At 45.1% G+C, this 19,604-nt stretch overlaps 1 protein-coding gene across 1 annotated transcript in view; it reads left to right on the top strand.

Moving 5' to 3' along the window:
- The window catches only part of LOC126108225 (uncharacterized), a 927,355-nt gene that overhangs the window by 442,150 nt on the left and 465,601 nt on the right, over positions 1-19,604 (top strand). The window contains exon 5 of the mRNA XM_049913457.1: positions 13,341-13,407. Coding sequence (XP_049769414.1) covers positions 13,341-13,407 — 67 coding nt within the window. The remainder of the gene's footprint in view (positions 1-13,340; positions 13,408-19,604) is intronic.

Genomic DNA, 19,604 nt, shown 5'->3' with positions numbered 1-19,604 from the left:
CGCAATCTTCCAGATTTGAAAAGCGAGACCAAAAGGTAACAGCTCTCCCCTCGCCAAGTAACAACGCCCCACGCGGTCAGTCTAACTCACCCTTCTTCGACCGGAGCACAGCTGTGGACGCTTCCCGTACCGGCGGCAGACTGCCTCCCTTTTTCTTCTCGAGCCTCTTCCAGGCTCCGCGTGGCCCGGAAAACCCAAAGATACCATTTCCGCCACCAACCTAACGCAGGTGGATTTCTCACAAGTAGCGAAAACCTCTTTGCCGACTTGACCACTACGAGAGTTGGCTATTCTGTACCAGGGCTGCTGAATCTGTACGACTATCGCAGACTTTCTGCAGCAGACTACGCCACCGTCTAGCAACGTGACACACGACCACATTCATTCAATCACACCACTATGATAATTATGGGAAAAGAGAAACAAGGAAGGAAAGAGAAATACTAGTGAAAATGGGCTACCGGACTAATGAAAGGTTGCTACAGGACCCTTTCAACATGACTGTGAACCTATTCTCGCTTTATTGGAAACTTACTATATTCGAAATCAGAATATGTTCTAGGATTGGATTGGATTGTTTGGGGGAAGAGACCAAACAGCGAAGTCATCGGTCCAATCGGATTAGGGAAGGACGTGGAATGAAGTCGGCCGTGCCCTTTCAAAGGAACCATCCCGGCATTTGCCTGGAGCGATTTAGGGAAATAACGGAAAACATAAATCAGGATGGCCGGACGCGGGATTGAACCGTCGTCCTCCCGAATGCGATATGTTCTACAATTCTGCAGCAAACCCATGTTAAGGATACTTTTTATATAAAAGACGCATCTGCGCTTTTTCCAGTCGATTGGGACCTTACGCAGGATTCTGCGGAGAGCCTCCTTATTCCTTACCTTATCGGCCTACTTAATTTTCGACATTCTTCTGTAGCACCACATCTGAAAGGCTTCGATTTTCTTCTGTTCCGGTTTTCCCACAATCCATGTCTCACTACCATACAATGCTGCGCTCCAAACATACATTCTCAGAAATTTCTTCCTCCAATAAAGGCATATGTTTGAATTTTCAACATTGCAGCACGGGCAGCAATCGTGATAATCTAATATATAAGAAACTATCAGCCTCGATTCCGGTAATGAAACCAACCTGTACCTAGCTTTCAGCCCAAGTAATTGAGCCTTCTTCAGAAGATATACCTGAATCTATAATATGTCTAGAAGGGCATGCTCGTGGTCTCGCGGTAGCGTTCTCGCTTCCCGAGCACGGGGTCCCGGGTTCGATTCCCGGCGGGGTCAGGGATTTTCACCTGCCTCGAGATGACTGGGTGTTTGTGTTGTCCTCATCATTTCCTCATCATCCAGGAAAGTGGCGAAATTGGACTGAGCAAAGGTTGGGAAATTGTACGGGCGCTGATAACCACGCAGTTGAGCGCCCCACAACCCAAACATCATCATCATCATCATAGAAGGGAATGGTCTAGATATAAAACAGCCTGAATATTAAACGGATCTTTTATGCAGATGATGAACAGCACGGGGTCTATAACACTTTCTTGGCGAGCTCCACGTATTACTTCTGTTTTACTCAATAACTTTCCGTCAGTCATTACGAACTGTGACCTCTCCGACACGAAATCACGGATCCAGTCACACAACTGAGACGGTAGTCCATAGGCACACAGTTTAACTAGAAGTCGCTTGTGAGGAACTGTTTCAAAAGCCTTCTGGAAATCCAAATATATCGAATCAATTGGACGTCTCCTGTCGATGCTACTCATTATTTCGTGAGGATAAAGTGCTAGTTGTATTTCACAAGAACGATACTTCCTAAATCCGTGTTGTCTACATGGCAATAAATCATTTAATTCGATGTGATTCATATGTCCAACCTCTGTATACACTATGTGATCAAAAGTATCCGGACACCTGCTGAAAATGACTTACAAGTTTGTGGCGCCCTCTATCGGTAGTGCTGGAATTCAGTATGATGTTGGCCCACCCTTAGCCTTGGTGACAGCTTCCACTCTCGCAGGCATACGTTCAGTCGGGTGCTGGAAGGTTTCTTGGGGAATGGCAGCCCATTCTTCACGGAGTGCTGCACTGAGGAGAGGTAGCGATGTCGGTCGGTGAGGCCTGGCACGAAGTCGGCGTTCCGAAACATCCCAAAGGTTTTCTATAGGACTGTGTGCAGGCCAGTCCATTACAGGGATGTTTTGTAGTGTGACCACTCCGCCACAGGCCGTGCAGTATCAACAGGTGCTGGATCGTGTTGAAAGATGTAATCGCCGTCCCTGAATTGCTCTTCAACAGTGGGAAGCAAGAAGGTGCTTTGGGCCTGTGCTGTGATAGTGACACGCAAAACGACAAGGGGTGCAAGGCCCTTCCATCAAAAACACGACCACACCATGATACCACCGACTACGAATTTTACTGTCGGCGCTACACACGCTGGCAGATCTGGTTTACCGGGCATTCGCCATACCCACAGCCTGCCATCGGATCGCCACATTGTGTAACGTGATTCCCGTGATTCGTCACTTACACAGAAAGTTTTTGACTGTTCAATTGTCCAATGTTTACGCTCCTTACACAAAGCGAGGCGTCGTTTGGCATTTACCGGCGTGATGTGTGGCTTATGAGCAGCCGCTCGACCATTTAATCCAAGTTTTCTCACCTCCCGCCTAACTGTTATAGTACTTGTGGATCCTGATGCAGTTTGGAATTCCTGTGTGATGGTCTGGATAGATGTCTGCCTATTACACGTTACGACCCTCTTCAACTGTCGGCGGTCTCTGTCAGCCCACAGACGAGGTCGCCCGCATCTCGTGGTCGTGCGGTAGCGTTCTTGCTTCCCACGCCCGGGTTCCCGGGTTCGATTCCCGGCGGGGTCAGGGATTTTCTCTGCCTCGTGATGGCTGGGTGTTGTGTGCTGTCCTTAGGTTAGTTAGGTTTAAGTAGTTCTAAGTTCTAGGGGACTGATGACCATAGATGTTAAGTCCCATAGTGCTCAGAGCCATTTTTTGAACAGACGAGGTCGGCCTGTACGCTTTTGTGCTGTACGTGTCCCTTCAGGTTTCCACTTCACTATCACATCGGAAACACTGGACCTAGGTATATTTAGCAGTGTGGAAATCTGACGTACAGACGTATGACACAAGTGACACCCAATCACCTGAACATGTTCGAAGTCCATGAGTTCCTCAGAACGCCCCATTCTGCTCTCTCTCGATGTTTAATGGCTACTGAGGTCGCTGATATGGAGTACCTGGCAGTAGGTGGCAGCAAAATGCACCTAATATGAAAATGTATGTTTCTGGGGGTGTCCGGATACTTTTGATCACATAGGTTACGTACAGCATTTGGAGGTCAGCCCAGACATCAATATCGCAGCGCAGTACCAAGCTTTTCAATCAAAAGCGCCCGGAAAAAAATAATAAGTTTGGAAGTTAGAAGACTTCCGACCAGTTATTAGCACAACATATTTCTAGACAAAACATTTCTAGATAATTTACATACTCGTCGCTACCCGAGACAGTTGGTTGGCTGGTTGATTCGGGGGAGGAGATCGAACTGTGAGGTCATCGGTGCCATGGGATTAGGGAAGGATGGGGAAGGAAGTCGGCCGTGCCCTCTCAGAGGAACCATCCCGGCTGAGACAGTAGCGAGATAGGATTGTATTCGTCATGCCGTTGATTCGAATCTTACCAGTGGCAACCTTTTGTGCATAAAAATGCATATTTATTAACAAATGGAAGTGTTAAGTAACAAACATCGAATCACAATTATAGTAAAAAACGTTTTATTCGTAAATATTGGCGTACGAAAATAAATTAAAATTTGACACAGAGATGTCGGGTAATATATCCTTCCAGGATGAGATTTTCACTCTGCAGCGGAGTGTGCGCTGATATGAAACTTCGAACTCGGGACGTTTGCCTTTCACGGGCAAGTGCTCTACCAACTGAGCTACCCAAGCACGACTCACGCCCCGTCCTCACAGCTTTACTTCTGCCAGTACCTCGTCTCCTACCTTCCAAATTTCTCTTCTTCAGAAACGCTTTCCTTGCCATTGCCAATCTACATTTTATATCCTCTCTACTTCGACCATCGTCAGTTATTTTGCTCCCCAAATAGCAAAACTCCTTTACTACTTTAAGTGCCTCATTTCCTGATCCAATTCCCTCAGCATCACCCGACTTAATTCGACTACATTCCATTATCCTCGTGTATGTTTCACAATCCTAGTGCAAATCGACGTTAGTAATATAGGTCTGTAATTCAGCGGATTACTCTTGTTTCTTTTCTTGAATATTCGAGTGACTTGTGCGACTTTCCAGTCTCTGGGTACGGATCTGTCGTTGCACATGATTTGGAAGCGTGGAGCTATTATATCAGCACATTATGAAAGGAACCTGACTGGAATACAATCTGGACCGGCAGCCTTGCCTTTCTCAAGTGTTCTAAGCTGCTTTCCTACACCAAATATATCTGATTCTAAGTTAATCGTGTTAGCTGCTGTTCTTGATCGGAATTCTGCGGTATTTACTTCGCCTTGTTTGGTGAAGGAATTTCGGAATACCGTGTTTAGTAATTCTGCTTTAGAGGCACTGTCATCAATAATATTACCATGGCTACCGCGCAGTGAATGTACTCATTGTGTCTTCCTGCTTGTGTACTTTACATACGACCAGATAGTCTGTGGGTTTTCTGCCACATTTCAATTCTGAGTGAATTGAATTATGGTAACTATTAAAAGTATCTTGAATTGAAGTCCACGCAGTTTGGAGCTTCTGTAAATTTGAAAAATTGTTCAACTGGCTCTAAGCACTATGGGACTTAACATCTGAGGTCATCACTCCCTTAGACTTAGAACTACTTAAACCTAACTAACCTAAGGACATCACACACATCCATGCCGGAGGCAGGATTCGAACCTGCGACCGTAGCAGCCACATTGTTCCGGACTTAAGTGCCTAGAACCGCTCGGTCCAGGGGCCGGCAATTGGTCATAATTTGGCATGATATCTACATTACATACATACTCCGCAATCCACTATACGGTGCGTGGCGGAGGGTACCTCGTACCACAACTAGCATCTTCTCTTCCTTGTTCCACTCACAAACAGAACGAGGGAAAAACGACTGCCTATATGCCTCCGTACGACTTTGGTCATCTTTGGTGGGACTAGTGTTCAAATGGTTGTGAGCACTATGGGAATTAACATGTCAGGTTATTAGTCCCTTAGACTTAGAACTAATTAAACCTAACTAACCTAAGGACATCACACACATCCATGAACGAGGCAGGATTCGAACCTGCGACAGTAGCAGCCGCGTGGTTCTAGACTGAAGTGCCTAAAACTACTCGACCACAGCGGCCGGCTTTAACTTTGGAGATTTTATGTTCGTTTAAATTTGGCATGTTTCTTTTGGTTGCTTCTGCAATAGTGCTCTGACCAGTTTTGTGTACCATGTGGTATCAGTATCATCTCGTATTAGTTTAAATGGTATGTATCTCTCCATTGCCGCCAATAGTATTTCTTTGGAGCCAAACCACATCTGGTCTACGCTTATACGGTGAGATTCGAAGGAGTGGAAGGTGTCAAGCAAATATTTTTTTTTAATACGATGGAGTGTAAGAAAAAAAAGACGGAATAACAGTGCCGTGGGCGGAGCTTGTGTAGTGCACATTTCTGCCGGCAGGCGTGTATAGCACAATTCATTGTCAGTTCAGTACAGCGTGTGTGGTGTAGATTTGGCTTGTTCTGTTGATACGCAGTGATTGTTTTTGCTAGCATTGTTTTGTTCTTGTTCGTTTTTTATGATGGCATGTTCAAGTGAACAACGTGCAGATGTGAAAATTTGTTTTCTACTCGGTAAAAATGCAGGTGAAAGTGTTGTATTATTGAAAACACCGTATCGAAATGACGCTATGGGGAGAACTCAAATGTACGAGTGGTTTGCTCGATTTAAAAATGGTGGCATGTCGACTGATGAGAAACCTCGTTCTGAACGTCCATTAACTGCAAGAATCGACGAATATATTGTAAAAATTCGAGAACTTGTGCTCACAGACTGTCAATAGATAACTGGGCAACTGTCAGATATTAGTGGGTTATCTTGGATCTCGGTCAGCGAATTTTAACGGAAGATTTGGGAATGACAAAGGTTGCTGCCAAGTTTGTTCCTTGTGCTCTGACTGATAATCAAAAGGAACGTCGAGTTGAAGCACGTGTTTTGAAATTACTTCTCTAAACTGATCCAGATTTTCTGACGAAAGGTCATTTACTGGTGATGTCATAGTGCTATGGTTACGACCCAGAAACAAAACAATAAAGCCAATGGTAGACGTCATCATCACCCCGTCCAAAAAAATGTCGTCAAGTCAAATCAGCCATCAAACCACAAAACAATGCTGATTTGCTTCTTTGATGCCGGGGGCGATTCTAGGGTTGAGGGAATGGAACATCGCTTAACAAAAGGAGAGTTCGGGTCCTCCACCGACAAATTTGGTGTTTCCTAAAGGTAGTTTCTGGTAACTGTTTTGGAGTTCAGGGTAAAAGCGTGACAGAGAATGTGTGTGCCCGGGAAAATAACACGAGATGTCCGGTGATTTCGAAGTTTTTGTCTGGGGTCAGCAATTTAAACATTGGCAAGCATACCCGGCATATTTAGTTTTCTTCATTATTGTAAGTGGTACTTGTATATTAATATACATACAATGTCTATTACTAAATAATAAGACGCCCATTTTAAGTTAAATGATACTTATTGGTTTCGACAGTAAGCTATTTGCCGCTCTTATTCTGTTGTTAAAATGTATTTGAAATATTTTGCAACCTATATTGCTACATAATTATGAAAAAACTAAGTGAATGTGTTGAAGTAATATATTCGATGATTACTGAAGTCATTTTATCCAGTGCAATATGATATTCCATTTGGGGGGGGGGGGGGGGGCAATAGCCCCCTTAGCATCCCCCCCCCCTTGCCGCTGTCCCTGTTCGATGCCAAGGGCGTAGTTCTTTCAGAGTTTGTTCCCCCAAGTTAGACCCTGAATCAAGCCTTTTATTTGGAGGTTTTAAGAAAATTGCGCAATGCTGTTCGTCAAAAAAGACCCAATTTGTGGCAGACAGGAGACTGGTTCTTCCACTGCGACAACACAACTGCACACACAGCCATCTCTGTTAGACAGTTTTTGGCTGAAAATGACACGGTTCTACTGCCCTATGCACATTCCTTGCCTGACCTGGCTCCGTCAGACTTTTTCTTATTTCATGGACAAGAAGGTGTGAGAAAGGACAATGATTTGACCTTGAATAAGTGAAAAAAAAAAAAAACAAAACGGGCGAGCTGTCAGCCATTTCTAAAAATGACTACAAGAAATGTTTCGCACAGTGGAAACAAGGGTGGGACAAATGTTTTGGTTGTATTTCAGAGCATTTTGTAGAGGATAAGTTTGTTTTGTAAACAATATGAAAGTATATGGCTTTTAAAAAATCTCCTATATGTATTTTGCGTTTACACTTCTGACCATTAAAATTGCTACATCACGAAGATGACGTGCTACGGACGCGAAATTTAACCGACAGGAAGGAGATGCTGTGATATGCAAATGATTAGCTTTTCAGAGCATACACACAACGTTGGCGCCGGTGGCGACACCTACAACGTGCTGACATGAGGAAAGTTTCCAACCGATTTCTCATACACAAACAGCAGCTGACCGGAGTTGCCTGGTGAAACGTTATTGTGATGCCTCGTGTAAGGAGGAGAAATGCGTACCATCACGTTTCCGACTTTGATAAAGGTCGGATTGTAGCCTATCGCGATTGCGGTTTATCGTATCGCGACATTGCTGCGCGTGTTGGTCGAGATCCAATGACTGTTAGCACAATATGGAATCGGTGGGTTCAGGAGGGTAATACGGAACGCCGTACTGGACCCCAACGGCCTCGTATCACTAGCAGTCGAGATGACAGGCATCTTATCCGCATGGCTGTAACGCATCGTGCAGCGACGTGTCGATCCCTGAGTCAACATAGGGGGACGTTTCCAAGACAAGAACCATCTGTACGAACAGTTCGACGACGTTTGCAGGGGCACGGACTATCAGCTCGGAGACCGCGGCTGCGGTTACCCTTGACGCTGCATCACAGACAGGAGCGCCTGCGATGCTGTACTCCACGGCGAACCTGGGTGCACGAATTGCAAAACGTCAGTTTTTCGGATGAATCCAGGTTTTGTTTACAGCATCATGACGGTTGCATCCGTGTCTGGTGACATCGCAGTGAGCGCACATTGGAAGCGTGTATTCGTCATCGCCATACTGGCGTATCACCCGGCGTGATGGTATGGGGTGCCATTGCTTACACGTCTCAGTCACCACTTGTACGCATTGACGGCACTTTGAACAGTGGACGTTACATTTCAGATGGGTTACGACCCGTGGCTCTACCCTTCATTCGATCCCTGCAAAACCCTACATTTCAGCAGGATAATGCACGACCGCACGTTGGAGGTCCTGTGCGGGCCTTTCTGGATACAGAAAATGTTCGACTGCTGCTCTGGCCAGCACAATCTCCAGATCTCTCACCAATTTAAAACGTCTGGTCATTGGTGGCCGAGCAACTGGCTCGTCACAATACGCCAGTCACTACTCTTGATGAACTGTGATATCGTGTTGAAGCTGCATGGGCAGCTGTACCTGTACACGCCATCCGAGCTCTGTGTGACGCAATGGCCAGGGGTATCAATGCCGTTATTACGGCCAGAGGTGGTTGTTCTGGGTACTGAGTTCTCAGGATCTATGGACCCAAATTGTATGAAAATGTAATCACATGTCAGTTCTAGTGTAATATATTTGTCCAATGAATACCCGTTTATCATCTGCATTTCTTCTTGGTGTAGCAATTTTAATGGCCAGTAGTGTATTTTGTGTGGGTTTGGATGCAGAGCAAACGTAGCTGTCAGATGAGGCAAATATTCAGTGGACAGTCAAGGGCCCGCATCTCGTGGTCGTGCGGTAGCGTTCTCGCTTCCCACGCCCGGGTTCCCGGGTTCGATTCCCGGCGGGGTCAGGGATTTTCTCTGCCTCGTGATGGCTGGGTGTTGTGTGCTGTTCTTAGGTTAGTTAGGTTTAAGTAGTTCTAAGTTCTAGGGGACTGATGGCCATAGATGTTAAGTCCCATAGTGCTCAGAGCCATTTGAACCATTTTTTGACAGTCAAGGTAGAGTCGACACGAGTTCATTAGGATCGTGGCCGTCGAGATAGCAGCGCCACGCAATTGGACGGCTGGTACTTCGAGACCCGGCCAATGCGGACAGGAGCACGTCACCGCGGCTATCGTTCCGGAAATATTGGAGCCTCTTCGGACTTCCGCCCGACGCGAGTCCCGGGAGCGGGGGAGTGCGACATTCTGTGTGCGGGTGAGCTGGGCTGGAAGGGCCAGATAATAGAGCGGCCGGGTTATCGAGGGGCTGGGCGCGCGAATAATTTGGGGTGGAGCGGTCCAATCACGTGGCGGCTGTCACTGCGGGAGGAGGCAGACAATAGCCGCTTCCCAAAAATAGCTACCAGCTGCCTAGTACGGCAATGAGGTAACAAAAGTCATCGGATAACGATGTGCACATAGGCTGTATACAGGGTGGTCCATTGATTGCGACCGGGCCGAATATCTCACGAAATAAGCGTCAAACGAAAAACCTACAAAGAACAAAACTTGTCTAACTTGAAGGGGGAAACCAGATGGCGCTATGGTTGGCCCGCTAGATGGCGCTGCCATAGGTCAAACGGATATCAACTGCGGTTTTTTTTTTAAATAGGAACCCCCATTTTCTATTGCATATTCATGTGGTACGTAAAGAAATATGGATGTTTCAGTCATCATCATCATCATCATCATTTAAGACTGATTATGCCTTTCAGCGTTTCAGTCTGGAGCATAGCCCCCCTTACACAGTTCCTCCATGATCCCCTATTCAGTGCTAACATTGGTGCCTCTTCTGATGTTAAACCTATTACTTCAAAATCTTTCTTAACCGAATCCTGGTACCTTCTCCTCGGTCTGCCCCGACTCCTCCTACCCTCTACTGCTGAACCCACGAGTCTCTTGGGTAACCTTGCTTCTCCCATGCGTGTAACATGACCCCACCATCTAAGCCTGTTCGCCCTGACTGCTACCTCTATAGAGTTCATTCCCAGTTTTTCTTTGATTTCCTCATTGTGGACACCCTCCTGCCATTGTTCCCATCTACTAGTACCTGCAATCATCCTAGCTACTTTCATATCCGTAACCTCAACCTTGTTGATAAAGTAACCTGAATCTAACCAGCTTTCGCTCCCATACAACAAAGTTGGTCGAAAGATTGAACGGTGCACAGTCTCGGTAACGACTTCCTTCTTGCAGAAGAGAGTAGATCGTAGCTGAGCGCTCACTGCATTAGCTTTGCTACACCTCGCTTCCAGTTCTTTCACTATGTTGCCATCCTGTGAGAATATGCATCCTAAGTACTTGAAACCGTCCACCTGTTCTAACTTTGTTCCTCCTATTTGGCACTCAATCCGTTTATATTTCTTTCCCACTGACATTACTTTCGTTTTGGAGATGCTAATCTTCATACCATAGTCCTTACATTTCTGATCTAGCTATGAAATATTACTCTGCAAGCTTTCAATCGAATCTGCCATCACAACTAAGTCATCCGCATATGCAAGACTGCTTATTTTGTGTACACATATCTTAACCTCACCCAGCCAGTCTATTGTTTTCAACATATGATCCATAAATAATATGAACAACAGTGGAGACAGGTTGCAGCCTTGTCTTACCCCTGAAACTACTCTGAACCATGAACTCAATTTACCGTCAACTCTAACTGCTGCCTGAGTATCCATGTAAAGACCCTTAATTGCTTGCAAAAGTTTGCCTCCTATTCCATAATCTCGTAGAACAGACAATAACTTCCTCCTAGGAACCCGGTCATATGCCTTTTCTAGATCTATAAAGCATAGATACAATTCCCTGTTCCACTCATAACACTTCTCCATTATTTGCCGTAAGCTAAAGATCTGGTCCTGACAACCTCTAAGAGGCCTAAACCCACACTGATTTTCATCCAGTTGGTCCTCAACTAATACTCGCACTTTCCTTTCAACAATACCTGAGAAGATTTTACCCACAACGGTGATTAAAGAGATACCTCTGTAGTTGTTTCAATCTTTTCTGTTTCCATGTTTAAAGATTGGTGTGATTACTGCTTTTGTCCAGTCTGATGGAACCTGTCCCGACTCCCAGGTCATTTCAATTATCCTATGTAGCCATTTAAGACCTGACACTCCACTGTATTTGATGAGTTCCGACTTAATTTCATCCACCCCAGCCGCTTTATTGCACTGCAATCTATTGTTTTAGTTGGACCACTTTTTCCGCTTTGTGATAGATGCCCATGCAATAGTCACAAACGTATAAGTACTTGGTATCACGTAACATTCCGCCAGTGCGGACGGTATTTGCTTCGCGATACATTACCCGTGTTAAAATGGACCGTTTACCAATTGCGGAAAAGGTCGATATCGTGTTGCCGTGTGGCTATTGTGGCAAAATGCTCAACGAGCGTGTGCTATGTATGCTGCTCGGGGACTTGGACGACATCATCCAAGTGTCCGGACCGTTCGCCGGTTAGTTACGTTGTCTAAGTAAACAGGAAGTGTTCAGCCACATGTGAAACGTCAACCACGACCTGCAAGAAATGATGATGCCCAAGTAGGTGTTTCAGCTGCTGTCGCACATCAGTAGCAGACAAATTGCGCGAGAATCGGGAATCTCAAAAACGTCTGTGTTAAGATGGTTACATCAACATCAGTTGTACCCGTACCATACTTCTATGAACCAGGAATTGCATGGCGACGACTTTGAACATCGTGTACAGTTCTGCCACTGGGCACAAGTGAAATTACGGGACGATGACCGATTTTTTGCACGCGTTCTATTTACCGACGAAGCTTGATTCACCAACAGCGGTAACGTAAAACGGCATAATATGCACTATTGGGCAACGGAAAATCCACGATGGCTGCGACGAGTGGAACATCAGCGACCTTGGTGGGTTAATGTATGGTGCGGCATTATGGGAGGAAGGATAATTGGCCTCCATTTTATCGATGGCAATCTAAATGGTGCAATGTATGCTGATTTCCTACGTAATCTTGTACCGATGTTACTACAAGATTTTTCACTGCATGACAGAATAGCGATGTACTTGCAACATGATGGATGTCCGGCACATAGCTCGCGTGCGGTTGAAGCGGTATTGAATAGCATATTTCAAGATAGGTGGATTGGTCGTCGAAGCACCATACCGTGGCCCGCATCTTCACCGGATCTGACGTCCCCGGATTTCTTTCTGTGGGGAAAGTTGAAGGATATTAGCTATCGTGATCCACCGACAACGCCTGACAACATGCGTCAGCGCATTGCCAATGCATGTGCGAACATTACGGAAGGCGAACTACTCGCTGTTGAGAGGAATGTCGTTACAAGTATTGCCAAATGCATTAAGGTTGATGGACATCATTTTGAGCATTTATTGCATTAATGTGGTATTTACAGGTAATCACTCTGTAACAGCATGCATTCTCAGAACTGATAAGAAAACAAAGGTACATGTATGACATTGGAACAATCGAAATAAAATGTTCAAACGTACCTACGTTCTGTATTATAATTTAAAAAACCTACCTGTTACCAACTGTTCGTCTAAAATCGTGAGCAATATGTTTGTGACTATTACAGCGCCATCTTTCACAAAGCGAAAAAAGTGGTCCAACTAAAACATTCATATTTCTTTACGTACTACACGAATATGTAATAAAAATGTGGGTTCCTATTTTTTAAAAAAACGCAGTGGACATCCGTTTGAGCTATGGCAGCGCCATCTAGCGGGCCAACCCTAGCGCCATCTGGTTTCCCTCTTCAAGCTAGACAAGTATCGTTTTTTGTAGTTTTTTCGTTTGACTCTTATTTCGTGAGATATTTGGCCCGGTCACGATCAATGGACCACCCTGTGTATATCGCCCCAACAACATGTGTAAGTTATAGTAAAACATCATTAGCCTCCCTAGTTTTGTCTTTTGAGGAAGACTGATAGAAAATTCCTCTGCAGGCTTTCAGATACCTCGTTTAAAGTGCAGGGTTCAAGGCGAAGGTCACACGCCCTGCACTAATGACCGCTGGTAGCTGTGCGCATATTTTTGACCGGTGTGTGTTACTACTGGTAGTCTATGTGTTGACGTGGCAACAACCACTTATTTGGGAGTAACTGGTAACTACGTGTTTGTTGCAGGATGCGGCAGAATTCGGAATCCAGCACCCTCTTCTCCAGGGGCTTCTGGCACGACGTCTTCTCCAAGGTGAGTACAGCAGAGGAATTGTTTTCTTACCCTGCAGTGCCAGAGGTGCGAAACTGTCTCATCTGTACATAACAACGCAGCTGGATCAAAAGTTTCCTGACGCACACAAAAGATTCTTCCCGATTTTCTCCTTTATTTTCCTTTTTTTATTGCACTTTTCTCCTTTTAGATATACGAGGGTCACTCCAAAAGTAATGCAACTACCTTTGTAAAAATACAGTTTTCATTCCCGCATGTGTGAAAGTTTTTCTGTGTGTAGATACATCCTTCCCGCTTGTTTTCAAACTTTGTTCAACCTGTTCCCGTGAGTGGCGCCGTCACAGCATGTCTTTAAGATGGCTGCTACACTTGACGTTCGTCAGAAACAACGTGCCGTCATAGAATTCCTGTGCTGTGAAAACAAGACAGTGGGAAACATCCACAAGAGCTCGAAAAAGGTGTACGGAGATGCTGCCGTCGATCGCAGTACAGTTAGTCGGTGGGCGAGCAGGTTACGTGACGAAAGCGGGCACGGCAGTATCGAGGATTGTCCTCGCAGTGGCAGGCCTCGTACTGCACACACTCCAGATAATGTGCAGGGAGTTAAGGAATTGGAGACTGCTGACAGACGCGTCACAGTGAACGAATTGTCACGCCACGTTGGGATAGGGGAAGGAAGTCTATGACAGTGGCTCACAAAGATACAAGGTATGCAGCGAACTTTTGGAACAGTACGAGAATGGTGGAGATAAATTTGGCTGGTTCAAATGGCTCTGAGCACTATGCGACTTAACTTCTGAGGTCATCAGTCGCCTAGAACTACTTAAACCTATCTAACCTAAAGACATCACACACATCCATGCCCGAGGCAGGATTCCACCCTCGACTGTAGCGGTCGCGCGGTTCCAGACTGTAGCGCCTAGAACCGCACGGCCACTCCGGCCGGCTATTTTCATAGTAAATTCGATACATGTGTGCTTCAGACACCGCGCTATTACTTCCGCATACCCTGTCTCTATACTGATTTCCACTACTGTATTAGCTACAGATGCTCTACCTGTTGGTGACATATGAAAATTTGTGTCAGACTGGGATTCGAACCCGGAGTAAGCTAATGGGGAGCGGGAAATCCCTGTTCACTCTGGTCCGGCACAAATTTTCGCATTTCACCAACAGGTAGAACATATGCACCTAACACAGCTGACACCGAGTTATTTGCGTCCTGTGAACTTATTCCGATCTAATTTAGAATGGCTGTCAGTCATCATTAATGTAAATACCTGTCATATTGGCAGAATCGCTGCAAACAGTGGATGTCACCATGAGCAGGAAATGGTCAGAAAATTAGAAACGTAGAATAATATTGTCCATGAGCAATAACAGACCCCCATAAGACCCGGTAAAAGACTAGTCGGAAAGAATTGCGGTGACGTGCTTGGAAAACAATTAATACGGTTCTTACAGGCCATGGTGTCTTTGCAGAAAATCTCCACCAGTGAGGAAAGGCTGCATCTCCACAATGTGACCTTGGTGGAGGACATCAGATCGTAAACATAATGTTACAACATTTAGCGTGTGAGCTCACTCTGGAAATCTGGAATATTTCTTTGAAGTGAGAGGGTCAGCCATTGAATCACTTAAAATTTTAGTTATTAATTTGTAGATTTAGCTGTTTAGTTCAATTCCCTTTATGAAATCATACAGTTCATGTATATTAATTGGAGTTCAGTTTGTATGCACATGTTGTTGTGGTCTTCAGTCCTGAGACTGGTTTGATGCAGCTCTCCATGTCACTCTATCCTGTGCAAGCTTCTTCATCTCCCAGTCCCTACTGCAACCTACATCCTTCTGAATCTGCTTAGTGTATTCATCTCTTGGTCTCCCTCTACGATTTTTACCCTCCACACTACCCTCCACTACCAAATTTGTTATCCCTTGATGTCTCAGAATTTATCCTATCAACCAGTCTCATCTTCTAGTCAAGTTATGCCACAAATTCCTTTTCTCCCCAATTCCATTCAGTGACTCATCATTAGTTACTCGATCTGCCCATCTAATCTTCAGCATTCATTTCGAAAACTTCTATTTTCTTCTTGTCTAAACTGATTGTTGTCCATGTTTCACTTCCATACATGACTACACTCCATACAAATACTTTCAGAACAGACTTCCTAACACTTTAATCTATACTAAATTCTCTTCTCCACAAAGCTTTTCTTGCCATCGTCAGTCTACATTTTATATCCTCTCAACTTCGACCATCATCAGCTATTTTATTACCCAAACAGCAAAATTCATCTACTACTTTCAGTGTCTCATTCCCTAATATAATTACCCCGGCAATAACCGATTTAATCGACTACATTCCATTACCTTCGTTTTGTTTCGTTGATGTTCATCTTATAATCTTCTTTCAAGACACTGTCCATTCCGTTAAACTGCTCTTCCAAGGCCTTTGCTGTCTCTGACAGGATTGCAATGTCGTCGGCAAACGTCAAAGTTCTTATTTCTTCTCCCTTGAATTTAATTCCTACTCCAAATTTTTCTTTGCTCTCTGTTACTGCTTGCTCAATATACAGATTGAATAACATAAGGGATAGGCTACAACCATGTCTGAATCTCCTCTGCACCACTGCTTCCCTTTCATGCCCCTCGACTCTTACAACTGCCGTCTAGTTTCTGTGCAAGTTGTAGATACGAGGGTCACTACGAAAGAAATGCACACTATTTTGTAGGAATACGGTTTTCATTCTGCATGTGTGAAAGTTTTACAGTGTGTAGCTACAGCCTTCCCGCTTGTTTTCAAACTTGGTTCAACCTGTTCCCGTGAGTGGCGCCGTCACAGCATGTCTTCAAGATGGCTGCTACACTTGACGTTCGTCAGAAGCAACGTGCTGTCATAGAATTCCTGTGCTGTGAAAAACAGACAGTGGGAAACATCCACAAGAGGCTGAAAAAAGGTGCACGGAGGTGCTGCTGTCGATCGCAGTACAGTTAGTCGGTGGGCAAGCAGGTCACGTGATGAAAGCGGGCACGGCAATATTGAGGACTGTCCTCGCAGCGGCAGGCCTCGTACTTCACACACTCCAGACAGTGTGCAGAGAGTTACCGAATTGGAGACTGCTGACAGACGCATCACAGTGAACGAATTGTCACGCTACGTTGGGATAGGGGAAGGAAGTCTATGACAGTGGCTCACAAAGAAACAAGGTATGCAGCGAAATTTTGGAAGAGTACGAGAATGGTGGAGATGAATTTGGCTGGTTCAAATGGCTCTGAGCACTATGCGACTTAACTTCTGAGGTCATCAGTCGCCTAGAACTAATTAAACCTAACCAACCTAAGGACATCACACACATCCATGCCCGAGGCAGGATTCGAACCTGCGACCGTAGACTGAAGCGCCTAGAACCGCACGGCCACTGCGGCCGGCTGTCGTCTAACACATGGAGCTCACACTGAATGCATAAAAACGTGTACTTTTCTCTTTCAATGAACGTTGGAATTGTGTTTTGCAGCCACGCGAGACTAGCCGAGCGGTCCAAAGCGCTGCAGTCCGGGACTGAGCTGCTGGTTCCGGCGGAGGTTCGAGTCCTTCCCCGGCATCAGTGTGTGTGTGTGGTAATTCCAATCACCAACTTTCTCCTTCGAATGCGAAAATATTTTGTTGACACCGACCTACATAGGGAGAAACGATCACCACGATAAAATAAGGGAAATCAGAGCTCGTACGGAAAGATATAGGTGTTCATTCTTCCCGCGCGCTATACGAGATTGCAATAATAGAGAATTGTGAAGGTGGTTCGATGAACCCTCTGCCAGGCACTTAAATGTGATTTGCAGAGTATCCATGTAGATGTAGATCAAAGATATCGTATTTATACCTCCTTTGCAGGATTCTCTACGTGAACGTAGAGCAAGAATTTACACCGCCACTGAGCAAGTTACACCTGGCTGGGAAGAAATGGACTTCTGTTGGGATGTGTGCAGGATAATCAACGGAAGCCACATACACCTTTAGTTTAAGGCAAAAATCTTGATGTGTTTCCCTACAAAATAACGCTAAACCCAGCTCTATATCTTCTTTCAATGAATTTATATGAATTTTTAAACTCGTAAAGTCATTTTTTGAAACATCCTATACAAAAATAGCACAACCATAGTCTTCGTCCTAACGTCCACATCTGGTTAAGTCATGCTGACGGTCTTTTGGCACCTGAAGTGGGTATTCTGCTTGATTTCATCCCTCATGGTGCAGCGATCAACTATGATGTGTACCGGTGTACTCTTAGAAAATTGAAAAACTACTTCATCGTGTTCCTCACCACAAAAATGCTAACGAACTTTTTTCTCTATGACAACGCAAAGCTTCACACAATTTTGCGCTCCCGAGAAGAGTTTCCTCATCCATTATACAGTCCGAAATTGCACCCGCAAAACTAATATCAATGCCCTCCCACGCCCTACCCTTCTTCCCATGTGCATTGAAAGTGCGCTCTTGCTTTTGTGTACAGTTGCCTGCGTTTAGTTTTCCATTCTGACTTTTTGCAAACCCATATAGCAATACATAATTAGATAGAAAAAAGGAACGGTGAATGAGTGAAAATGTACGGCTCCCAAAAAGAACACGCCACCAGCAAACTAGATCCCAGAGATAATCGCGTTTGCCCATCTTTAGTAAACACGTGTAATGGACTCGCGGATCTATTTGTATGCGCGCTGCGTAGGCGGAGCGCATGTGTTAATCTGTAGCTCGCATGCTGTTAAGAGGCCCGCCGCAGCAACAAACAGGCTGTGTGAATCATGCGTCTGGCCCATTGTCCCCACCTAACCGTGAATTATGTGACGTCACACGCTGCAATTAAATCCCGTCCGCAAACGAGGCTACCCCGGCAGAGCGGCCGCCAGTGGTTGTCGTGCCTGCCGCAAGGCAGCGCTGCGGTCGCGCGGCGCTACCGCCGCCACGCGGCACGCTTCGCAACAGCAGCGCGCGACAGAACTCGGCGCGTCAGTTTGCGCTCGGCGTCCGAAGCGGATGGTGGTGGTCCTAGACTTCGCTGGGTCCTACGCTGCTGGACTTCGCACGCGTGATTTTTCTCGTGTCTCGGCGCGCGGGCTTCGGGTCGTCCGCCGCAAGATGCTTGACACCGCACTCGTGTCGGTAGCGAGTGCGCATCCTTCTTCCATTCGCGAGTGCACGGCGAGGCAAATTTAACGTGTCAACCGAAAAAACCGGAGTTACAGGAATGAACCAGCGACGCACAGACTTCCGATACAACCCCGTCACCTTATTTACTGAGGATTGAAAACAAACAAATCCAGAGAAAAATAAAAGAAATATATACCAGTTGAACACACGCGACAGAAAAAAAAAGTGAATGTCAACATGATAACAGTTGATGGTGGGTCGTCCAAAGATACTACGCTTAGCATTGTTTACTTATTTTTCGCTTTTTCTGCTTTTGTTTTAGAGGAATATAGGCAGTAGTTGCAGGAGATTAGTGGTTTTAGTTTTAATCTGCTTTTATCGCCCATCCATTTTTTAGTTAGTTATTTTCTTGGTTTATTTCTTTTTTCAGAAACTGAAAAAAGTTAAATGTTCAGGAGTTTTTCTTCCACAGAGAATATTACATGTAAATGGCGTAATTTTTTCTGGATACATGTTGTTATAAAATCAATTGTTGCGAAATGGAAAACTTCATCACGATACAACAATACGTATTTGTAAGTGTTGTTGCACATTGACTGGAATGCAACAATGTGTCATTTCTTATAATATCTGTCAAACGGGTGTTCATTTGCACAAATCCTGATCTTTAATGGACGTAGTCAACTCTCGTGCGAGAACGTGAATTATCTGCAAAAGCTATCGGCGAAACTGGAAATTAATATGATCCGTTTTTATAGCAGTTGTTGCAAAATAGGGAACTTAACTAAGATTTCGCGATAACAAGCACGTACAAGCTTCGTTCACTGGTGACTTGAAAGCAGCGATGTGTAATTCATTCTAATACCTATAACACAGCTGACCATTTCTACAAGTTATGATCTCTAGCGGACGTAGCCCATTCGCGTGCAAGAGCATCTGCAACAGTTGCGGGGCCAAAATGAAAATAAATAAGATGTTGCTCGTACGGTACTAAAAACGTGCTTAGACGTTGATACACCGAAAGGGCCGTGTGTGCTGTTAAATAGTTGGTGCGAAATGAAATGATGCC

Source organism: Schistocerca cancellata, chromosome 11 (assembly GCF_023864275.1).
Source record: "Schistocerca cancellata isolate TAMUIC-IGC-003103 chromosome 11, iqSchCanc2.1, whole genome shotgun sequence".
Lineage (NCBI taxonomy): Eukaryota > Metazoa > Arthropoda > Insecta > Orthoptera > Acrididae > Schistocerca > Schistocerca cancellata.
The sequence above is the reverse complement of the archived record's forward strand: the minus strand, read 5'-3'. Positions and strand labels throughout refer to the sequence as shown.